Source organism: Lampris incognitus, chromosome 5, assembly GCF_029633865.1.
Source record: "Lampris incognitus isolate fLamInc1 chromosome 5, fLamInc1.hap2, whole genome shotgun sequence".
NCBI lineage: Eukaryota > Metazoa > Chordata > Actinopteri > Lampriformes > Lampridae > Lampris > Lampris incognitus.
The window spans coordinates 54,989,594-55,000,628 of NC_079215.1; the positions used below are offsets into that span (position 1 = coordinate 54,989,594).

General features: G+C 48.6%; 1 protein-coding gene across 1 annotated transcript in view; it reads left to right on the forward strand.

Moving 5' to 3' along the window:
* Nucleotides 1-8,431, forward strand: part of rptor (regulatory associated protein of MTOR, complex 1) — a 330,716-nt gene extending 322,285 nt beyond the window's left edge. Inside the window, exons 32-36 of the mRNA XM_056279703.1 lie at nucleotides 2,860-2,946; nucleotides 3,067-3,183; nucleotides 3,994-4,123; nucleotides 5,141-5,312; nucleotides 7,975-8,431. Coding sequence (XP_056135678.1) covers nucleotides 2,860-2,946; nucleotides 3,067-3,183; nucleotides 3,994-4,123; nucleotides 5,141-5,209 — 403 coding nt within the window. The 3' untranslated portion in view covers nucleotides 5,210-5,312; nucleotides 7,975-8,431. The remainder of the gene's footprint in view (nucleotides 1-2,859; nucleotides 2,947-3,066; nucleotides 3,184-3,993; nucleotides 4,124-5,140; nucleotides 5,313-7,974) is intronic.
* The last annotated feature ends 2,604 nt before the right edge of the window (nucleotides 8,432-11,035 follow it).

Below are 11,035 nucleotides of genomic sequence, written 5' to 3' on the forward strand. Positions count from 1 at the left end.
GAAGTTGTGGTAGTTCCATGCCAATGATTTCTGCTGCTGTCTTTACAGTCCTTTGCAGCAGTCTGCAGTCCTGAGCAGTCAGGTTGCCAAACTACACATACAGTCTGTCAAGACACGCTCCATGGTACTGCCATAAAAGTTTGTAAGGGCTATGGTATTCATACCGAAATTCTTGAGACGCCTCAGAAAATTCAGTCTCTGCTGGGCCTTCTTGGGGATGCAGTTGGTGTTGAGACCATGTGAAGGTGTCTGTGATTTCTAAACAGAGAAATCTAAAACGGTCCACAATTTCAACAGATGACCCATTGATGGAAAAAGGAATGTGATTTCCTCTGATCTTTCTAAAGTCGTTTTCTTTTGTCTTATTGACAGTTAGAGAGAGGTTGTTATCATGGCATCATATGGTTAAATCTTCCACTTCCTCCTATAGGACCTCTCATCACTGTCACTTATTAGTCCAATCACTGTGGTGTCATCTGCAAATGTAATGACGCTGTTGTTGTCATATTTGACAACACAGTCATGTGTAAGGGGCCTGAGACAGAAACCCTGAGGTACACCGGTCCTAAGAACTAATGTAGATGAGTACGTTTTACCTATTCTCACACTCTGGGGCCTGCCAGGAAATCAAATAGCCAATTTTTTGTTCTTCATTTTGATATACTTTATTGACCCCCATAGGGAAATTCGTGCTCTGCATTTAACCCATCCTAGCTGTGCAGCTAGGAGCAGTGGGCAGCCACCGTGCAGCACCCGGGGACAAACTCCAGTTCATCTTGCCATGCCTCGGTCAGGGGCACAAACGGGAGTATTAACCCTAACACGCATGTCTTTTTGATGGTGGGGGAAACCAGAGCACCCGGAGAAAGCCCACCGCAGACACGGGGAGAACATGCAAACTCCACACAGAGGACGACCTGGGATGACCTCCAAGGTTGGACAGCCCCGGGGTTTGAACCCAGGACCTTCTTGCTGTGAGGCGACAAGCGCTAACCACTGGGCCGCCAATTGCAGATAGAGTTGCCTAGACCAAGACCTGTTTCAACACCAGTTTGGATGCTACAATTGTATTAAAAGAAGAACTGTAATCAATAAACAACATTCTGACAGGTTTTTTTCTTTTCAAGGTGTACTAAAGCAGTATGCAGAGCAAGTGAGATAGCGTCATCTACAGATCTGTTGGAACAGTAGGCAAACTGTAATGGGTCAAGGATAGCAGGAATGTGGCAAGGTGGCCCAGTGGTTAGCACTGTTGCCTCACAGCAAGAAGGTCCTGGGTTTGAACCCCAGGCTGTCCCAGGTCCTTTATGTGAGGAGTTTGCATGTTCTCCCCGTGTCTCTGTGGGCTTCCTCTGGGTGCTTCGGTTTCCTCCCACCATGTGCCCCTGAGCAAGGGTATAGAAAGAAGAACTGGAGTTGGTCCCCTGACACTGAAGCTGCCCGCTGCTCCTATACAATAGGATGGGTTAAATGCAAAGAATCACATTCACTGTAAAAATACAATGACAAAATAAAGTGGCTTTCTTCTTACATTTTATGTATATGATGTAACCAATCTGTCTAGACACTTTATAATAACAGAAGTTAAAGAAACAGGTCGGTAATAATTAAGGCAAGAGACAGGTGTTTTCTTAGGTACAGGCACAATGGTGGTTTTCTTAAAACACAGTGGAAGCACACACAATGACAGGGACAGGTTAGAATATCAGTAAAAACCTGAGACAGCTGAGTGTTACATGCCTTGAGGATATGGGAGGGGATGCCGTCTGGGCCAGCAGCTTTACGAGCCTTAACCCCTTTAAAAGTTTTACTCACGTCAGCCTCCATCACCTGTAGATCGACTTCATCGGGTGAGCACTGTGCTGCTGTCACTGGGTCCACATCGTGAGCTTCAAAGCGGGCATAAAAGTTGATCAGCTCATCCGGGAGAGAGGCAGATGTTGATAGCAACACTGGGTTTAGATTTATAGTCCATAATCACCTGCAGCCCCCTCCCACATGTGCCGTGAGTCAGAGCCACTGTCGTCATTTTCCTGTTTGTCCTTATATTGTCTTAGAGCGGATTTGATGGCTCTCCTCCTCCTCCTAAAATAACTTCAGGATTGACGAGACAGGTGCATGCAGATCACACCTCAAATACTCTCATTTGTCCATGATGTGAACATATGTCACACGTTAGATTTGTGTAGCACTTTTCAGTGAGTGTTGTACATCGAAGGCCTAATTGTTTAAAGGGGTGTTAAGTTGAAGTACTGCACAGATGCGATATTACTGTTTCTACTACTCATAGTAGTGACATACGGTGTACACAGCAGTTGAAGTGTTCTCAGTAGTAGTGCTAGTAGTAGTAACATAGGGGTAGGGTGTGGGGCCATAGTTAAGGACCTCTTGAAATCTTAACAACATGGCTGCAATTGAGAAGAGAGGAAAATATGTAAAGGTCTTTCCTGATGTCGTCACCGAGCATCTCGTTCTCTAAAAACGGGTGTTTTACTTGTTCACGTGTAGTTTTCGTCATCTCTTCTTCCTGTTTCTGATAAACTAGCTGAAGGAGTAATGTGTAGCGCTGTTCCACATGAAGTTCCGTGGGAAACACATCCTTTGCCATAGTCTCAGGGCATCACCTAGTGTTCTGTTATCGCTACTACATCTCATGCTGCCTAAGCCTTCACACGGCTTCATTTTTGGTGTTTGCATGGGAGGTTGTTCTCCACCATGAAATGACCAGCAGCCACGTTCGCCCGTCTTGTTCCTACCCCACTACGTCACCGATATCACCTGACATGTGGTTGTGGCAAAAGCCGCCGCTGAAGATTTCTGTTGATTGACACTCCTTTTACCCGCTGTGTGTTTGTGTAGTCGGATCATGACGTACAGGGAGCACAACGCCTGGGTGGTCAAAGCCCACCTGCAGAAGGAGACAGAAGGACACATCATCAGTGTCAGGTACTCTCGCTGTCTCTTCCAGTCGGTGTGATTTCTGTTCACTCGCGGTTATAGATTAGCCAGCGGTCTCTGGCCTGTGCTGACTGTTATTCTCCCCCCCCACCCTAACTGCCCCGCCAGTGTCAACGGGGACGTTCGATTCTTTGAGCCAAGGACGCCGGATTCAGTCAACGTGCTGCAGACGGTGAAGGGGTTGACGGCCCTCGACATCCACCCACAGGCCAACCTGTTCGCCTGGTAAGTTCAGTTGTCACTAGAGTCACCCAGAAGCCCCTGCCCTGTGCAGAAGTCATGAAAACAGTCATCTAAATGTAAGCTGAATGCTGGATGTTAACTTTGAGCATGATGGGAACCAGCTGTCATGTGTTTTGCAAACTCCCCTTTCACCCTGGGTGACGTCCCGGTGTCATCAGTATGTGCTGTGATGCCATCTGTACCGCCAGTAAAGTCCCTGCACCTGGGGGCCTCCCGGTGGTGTGGCGGTCAATTCCATTGCCTACCAACACGGGACTCGCTGGTTCAAATCCCCGTGTTACCTCTGGCTTGGTCAGGCGTCCCTACAGACACAATTGGCCGTGTCTACAGGTGGGAAGCCGGACAGGGGTATTTGTCCTGTTCGCTGCACTAGCGCTTCCTCTGGTCGGTGGTGGAGCAGCAACCGGGACAGCTCACAAAGAGCGGTGTAATTGGCAGGATACAATTGGGGAGAAAAGGGGGGGGGGAATTGAAAAAAAAATACAACTGGGAGGAAAAGGGGGGAAATTCCACACACAAGAAAAAAGTCCCTGCGCCACCACCAGCACCACCAACTCCCATTCATGTCTCGGACCTTCTGACTAAATTAGGGGCTCGCGTAACAAAATTATGCAAAACTATCAAGTTGCCATTGCAGCTGATTTATTTGACTGTTCTTGGAGCCACAGGGTTACTAAGACAAGCTAATGATGCTAATGATGTTGTGAGCCAAGCCTTCACCAGGGTGTGCTAAATCTGTCTCGTTCTTTTATGCTTTCATCTCTCCCTCCCTCCCTCTCTCCCTCCCTCCAGCGGATCAATGAACCAGTTTATAGCTGTGTACAATGCTAACGGGGATGTGATCAGCAACATTAAGTACTATGACGGCTTCATGGGTCAAAGGATTGGCGCCATCAGCTGTTTAGCTTTCCATCCGTACTGGGTAGGCAACTGATACTGATCATAATAACTCCAAGTTTGTTTTTACAGTGCCAGCGTGCAAATATGATGAACGTCGGTCAGGGCGACTGTTCGGGGGGGGAATAGCGTGATCCTCCCATGCGCTACGTCCCCCCTGGTGAAACTCCTCACTGTCAGGTGAAAACACTCCACATGTATCAGAGGAGGTGTGTGGTTGTCTGCAGCCCTTCCCCGGATCAGCAGAGGGGGTGGAGCAGAGACCGGGACGGCTCGGAAAGAGTGGGGGTAACTGACCTTTCGCAAAGTCCTGCCCCCCTTAGTTATTGTTGCTATGCCCGTCAAGCATTTCAGAACTATCCAGGAAGTAGCCGGAAAACACCAAAACATGAAGGAAGAAATCAGCGCGTCGTGTGGGTAAAAGTAACAGTAATAATACGTTAGCTGTATTAGCTAGCAATAATAGCTAGTAGCAAGCTTAGCTTGGAGCAGACAGGTTGATTTTGGATGGATTAAGCTGGCCATGGGGTCTGCTATACTGCCACATCTATTGCCCACATTGCGCTTCTTGCGTTCTGGGTTTCGGGAAGGGAAAGAAAATGACACCCCCTCCAAACCTTTCACATATCTAGTATCCGATCTGCAGATCCCATAGGCACACCGTTTCAGCATTTTGCTGTGTGTTTGAAAGCTTGACGGACCGTTGCTAAGGTAGGATTGGACCAGCACCGTTCTGGGGCGGTACTTTGCGAAAGGTCAATTGGCCGGATACAGCTGGGGAGAAAAAGGGGGAAAAACACACATCATCTTTTCAGGCAGGCCTTTATAAAATGTCCCGATTTTATGTTTTGACTTTGTTGTTTGTACATTTTCACCTCATGTTCTTTTTTATTTCATTTTTAGCAACGTGTAGTCGTTAACTTTGCGTCTCATTTTATCACATTTTCATTTTAATAATTGTTTAAAGCACCTTGCAGCAGCCGTAGAAATTTCCCTCAATATTAAACACGCCTTTTCCGTCCGCCTGTGCTTATCCCCACAGCCCCATCTGGCTGTAGGCAGCAACGACTACTACATGTCCATCTACTCTGCAGAGAAGAGGCTCAGATAACACCTGCACACCAGACTTCCTCCTCCCCCTCCCGTCTCCCCTCACGCCACAACCTGCAGCTCTCTGACCCTGACCTTTGACCCGGAGTTCTGGGAGCCAGGATGTAAATGATACTCTATTGTACATATGCAATTAGCGCCCTGAATGTTCTAGTGATGGCTGCTGACAAAAACTCATGTTATGAACGACTATATATTATGACTATTACCATTTATTCATATTCTTATGATGAAGCTGATGATTGTAGACTTGGCTGTGCTGAGGAGCGTGTATATTTAAAATGCATATACAGAAGAAGATAGGATCTATTTTAAGAAAAAGAGGTACCCACCTATCACCCGGGGCTCTCTCTCTCTCTCGCCTCATGCCGGGCGTTGCTACCTGAAAGAACTCCGACCCTACGCACCCAGACGTGGAGGAGGGGGAGGGTCACCGGTCGAAGAACACATACACACACACACTGTCGAAACACTTACAGGAAACATGTTAGCAGGAAAACTCGGACTCGCTCCCTGCTGGACCTCGGTCCGTTGGTGGATTCGGTTGAATGGCCCCCGACATGGATTATGGAATTTTGCTACCCGGCCTGTGTTGCTGAAAAGACATTTCTATGGATCAGTAGACGACGGACCGGGCTCATTTTGCCTGGCACTTTGACCATGCAAATATGATGGTGTGTGCGTGCGTGTGCGTTTGTGTGCTTGTGTGTATGTTGAAATGGATTATAGCACAGATACGGCCCAAAGTGGGCCAACCCCTAGCCTTGGATACAACCGACGACCTGAAAGACTCCCACGACTGCGCCGAGACTCACGATCGTGAATATAGTCAAGCTACTCTTCCCTGACCCAGGTGTGCCAAAGTAGCGGTCTTCTGCCACGTGTAACCCCCCCGTTCTTGAGCTCCGAGAGGGGGTTTGACCTGTGCTCAGCATTAAGTGAAGAACTCCCAAGCCCAAACCGTTATTCTAAGGCTGACCTGCGCCGTGGTATTGAAAACCAGTTCGCACAGGTGGGGCAACGTGGGGTTGCAAACAGAGAAGACGTATTCCATTTTTCACAGTAAAAGTGTATCAGTACACATCCTGCTCAAGCCCGAAACACAAAAGGGATGCGACGCTAACCGTCCGTCCCGCATGCAAAGCACTGAAAATCCAGCCTCGAGCCCTCCGTTGTGGAAGTCAGAACCATTAAAGGCAGACATGCTTCCTGCAGAACCGTGGCATCTGCGGTCCGGCCCGTGCACAGAACCCAGCCTGCAGAGCTCAGAAACGGGACAAGAGACCCTCCCCTTCACCTTTTACAGCGGGGTAAAGCCGTCACAGGGACAGGGACGAGTACTTCATGAAGACGCTGTATACCGAGCCCGGGGCATATTAGTGTTTGCAGATGATTTGTTTGTTTTAACGTGCTTGGTGGGTGGGGTTCACCACGTCGGTATCATAGGAGTTCATCGGGAACGTTGTCCTTCACAGAAAAGTGATCTTAATCGACTTCCAAATACTTTTCTCTTGACTCATCGTCCCAAGTAGTAAGTCGCATCAATCTGGCAACAAAGTAGTGGAGAGAGAAGTTAATTTATAGTTTAGACTATTTAAACCAGCTGTTTAATACATTGTCCCCCAGAGTGCGCCAGACTTGGCAAACTGTACATGCCCGCTGCCTGATACCTCATGTGGTGCCTTCCTATCATCTTGGACCATCATATTGAAAAATATCAAAGGAGGGTGTCCCACATGACTTATCGGACCACGCTTATGTGACGCAAGAGGAGACGGCGAGGAGCCATTACTTGTTCAGGTCTGTCGAGGCACCCCGGAACAAGTGGCATTATGTGAAACTTGGTATTTTTAGTTCGTGTGTGTCAACACAACAGGTCATCCTGGCCACCACCACCACTTTGGACACTTCCTGGAGTATAAAAAAAAAAATCTTCTGGATTTTTTTTTTTTTTTCCCCAGTTTATTTTCTTCGGGTTTTAATCAAGATTTTATTGTCGAAAGTGTTTGGTTTTTGATATTGTTTACCACTGCGGGAGCAGTGGGAGTGGGAGGAGAAGTGTGTTCGAGGAGTGGCATCAGACTCATAGCACTTAGATCTAAGGCAGACGGTGGGGGGGGGGGGGGGCGGTCCTCCACCCACACTGCACCTGTACACACCCACTGTAAACTCCGCTGGCAGCCTGCACAGCGCTCCATCAATACAGCTCAGGTACGCCTCCCGGTCGCCACGGCGACCGTCAGCCTCTCCACCCCCTCCCCATCGGCATGGCAGGCAAGAGCTCAGGCGTTGTCCCATCGCCCGCCGTGCTCTGCTGTCACTCTGAGGTTGCAGTTGTGAACGTAATTGTCATCGGGGTGGCTGTTTGGGACGATGCCTGTTTTATTTGGTTTGGCTTTTGTTTGTTTTCTTTCTTTTGTTTGTTTTTTTTTTTTTTTTTAGTGGTTGTTGTTCCTTTTAATTGCGCAGCATTACCACTGACGTGCCTCTTCACCAGCTCAGCAGCTCTGCTTATTTTGCTTTTCTTTTTTTTTTTTTATTGGTTATATTGGTATTTTTGTGTCTGTGTGTGCATGTATATGTGTAATTTCGCGTTTTTAATTTCGCGCTCGCTCGCTGGCATTTAACTTGCTTTGGTGAGGTCGAAAGACAGAGGGGTGGGGGGGTGGGGGTGGCCTTCTCACACACAATCTCTCTCTCTCTCTCTCTCGCTCTCTCTTTCTGTTCTGTCTGCCAAATTCTCATCCCACCCACCTACCCCCCCAGCACCACCTGCCCCTCCTGACCCGAAGTTTTGGTCTTCCCCTCCTGGAGGAAAGCAGAGCAAACTACTCGCCAGTGGACTGAAAACGGAGCCGGAAACACATGCAGGACATTCTGTCACCACGTAATCTCCACCATCACGTCAGCTTAGCTCAGAGGAGCCCTCCAGGATTTAGCAAGGCCTTATTGCAAACCAACCCACACACACACACACACACCCCCCCCACTCACTCCCACTATTGAGACTGCTCCCACTCAGCCACATTCACCTCTCAGCACCCTGCTTCGAGTTTTAAGATTTTAGATCTGGAGGGAAGGAAAAAAAAAAAAAAAAGGATGAACATTAATAAATGTAGAGGAAAGGAAAACTGAAAACAATCAGGTGTGTCTCCGGGACTGGAGACTGCTTTGCTGACTGTGGTTTATAAGGCAGGCGATGAAATCAAATAAACCAAATACACACAGCACCTAGACTGGACTTTGTTTCTCAGATGTGCACTCGCTCTACATCAACAGCCACGATGGGAAGCCGCTGAACTGCTTCCCATTGTTGACACTGTGCGTATGTGCGCCTTTATGACCGCGTTAGTTTTCGCACGATCTTCTGTTATAACATAAGCAGTCAGGGGTGTCGCCTGGGATTTTGCGCCCCTATTAAGAATGTGACTGAGCGCCCTTTATTTATTTAATGAATCAAATAATTATTTGATTATTTTCCTGACTTCTCTCGACATTAAACCTCCACCTCTACCTCCATCCCATGCTACCAGCTCGCCCAGCAACCCCCTCGTCAACAGCCTGTCCAATAAGGGACCCGTCGTCTTAGTTTGACAAATTTGCATATAAAATGCTCCTAACAGAAAGGAATGTGATGCCGCCATAGCCCAGACTGGACCTGTGGATCTCTCCTTCCTGTGGATCTCTCCTTCCTGTGGCTCTCTCCTTCCTGTGGATCTCTCCTTCCTGTGGCTCTCTCCTTCCTGTGGATCTCTCCTTCCTGTGGATCTCTCCTTCCTGTGGTTCTCTCCTTCCTGTGAATCTCTCCTTCCTGTGGATCTCTCCTTCCTGTGGATCTTTCCTTCCTGTGGATCTCTCCTTCCTGTGGTTCTCTCCTTCCTGTGGCTCTCTCCTTCCTGTGGATCTCTCCTTCCTGTGGATCTCTCCTTCCTGTGGATCTCTCCTTCCTGTGGTTTTCTCCTTCCTGTGGATCTCTCCTTCCTGTTGTTCTCTCCTTCCTGTGGATCTCTCCTTCCTGTGGATCTCTCCTTCCTGTGGATCTCTCCTTCCTGTGGATCTCTCCTTCCTGTGGCTCTCTCCTTCCTGTGATCTCTCCTTCCTGTGGTTCTCTCCTTCCTGTGGTTCTCTCCTTCCTGTGAATCTCTCCTTCCTGTGGATCTCTCCTTCCTGTTGTTCTCTCCTTCCTGTGGTTCTCTCCTTCCTGTGGATCTCTCCTTCCTGTGAATCTCTCCTTCCTGTGGATCTCTCCTTCCTGTGAATCTCTCCTTCCTGTCGATCTCTCCTTCCTGTGGTTTTCTCCTTCCCGTGGATCTCTCCTTCCTGTGGTTCTCTCCTTCCTGTGGATCTCTCCTTCCTGTGGATCTCTCCCTCCTGTGGATCTCTCCTTCCTGTGGTTCTCTCCTTCCCGTGGATCTCTCCTTCCCGTGGATCTCTCCTTCCCGTGGTTCTCTCCTTCCTGTGGATCTCTCCTTCCTGTGGATCTCTCCTTCCTGTGGCTCTCTCCTTCCTGTGATCTCTCCTTCCTGTGGTTCTCTCCTTCCTGTGGTTCTCTCCTTCCTGTGAATCTCTCCTTCCTGTGGATCTCTCCTTCCTGTTGTTCTCTCCTTCCTGTGGTTCTCTCCTTCCTGTGGATCTCTCCTTCCTGTGAATCTCTCCTTCCTGTGGATCTCTCCTTCCTGTGAATCTCTCCTTCCTGTGGATCTCTCCTTCCTGTGGTTTTCTCCTTCCCGTGGATCTCTCCTTCCTGTGGTTCTCTCCTTCCTGTGGATCTCTCCTTCCTGTGGTTCTCTCCTTCCTGTGGATCTCTCCTTCCTGTGGATCTCTCCTTCCTGTGGTTCTCTCCTTCTCGTGGATCTCTCCTTCCCGTGGATCTCTCCTTCCCGTGGTTCTCTCCTTCCTGTGGATCTCTCCTTCCTGTTGTTCTCTCCTTCCTGTGGATCTCTCCTTCCTGTGGATCTCTCCTTCCTGTGCTTCTCTCCTTCCTGTGGATCTCTCCTTCCTGTGGTTCTCTCCTTCCTGTTGTTCTCTCCTTCCTGTGGATCTCTCCTTCCTGTGGATCTCTCCTTCCTGTGGCTCTCTCCTTCCTGTGGATCTCTCCTTCCTGTGGATCTCTCCTTCCTGTGGCTCTCTCCTTCCTGTGGTTCTCTCCTTCCTGTGAATCTCTCCTTCCTGTGGCTCTCCTTCCTGTGGTTCTCTCCTTCCTGTTGTTCTCTCCTTCCTGTGGTTCTCTCCTTCCTGTGGATCTCTCCTTCCTGTGGATCTCTCCTTCCTGTGGCTCTCTCCTTCCTGTGATCTCTCCTTCCTGTGGTTCTCTCCTTCCTGTGAATCTCTCCTTCCTGTGGATCTCTCCTTCCTGTTGTTCTCTCCTTCCTGTGGTTCTCTCCTTCCTGTGGTTCTCTCCTTCCTGTGGATCGCGAATCAGAGAGGTCTTCGACAAGATCTGGCCATATGCCGTTGGGTAATCGGGTGGGATAAGGGGAAAAACTAGAAATAAATTTATAAAAAAAATAAAAAATTGAGCACCGTTGTGGCGCCCCCTCTGGTCTGGCGGCCTTAGTCTCTTCATAACGTTATACCCACTTAGGGCGCTACTGTAAGCGGTTACCTCGTGTTTCTGCGGTCCAAGCAGAAACGACACAGTAGCAGCAATTATAGATTTTCCGGAGTCTCGCCGAGTTGTTTGTTGACATATTGTAAAGTCTCAAATTAATACATTTTCCTTTATGCATAACCCATAAATCTATATGCAGAAACCTACTACTACTACTCCTACTACTTACGGCTGCTCCTGTTAGGGGTCGCCAGAGCGGATCATCCATTTCCATTT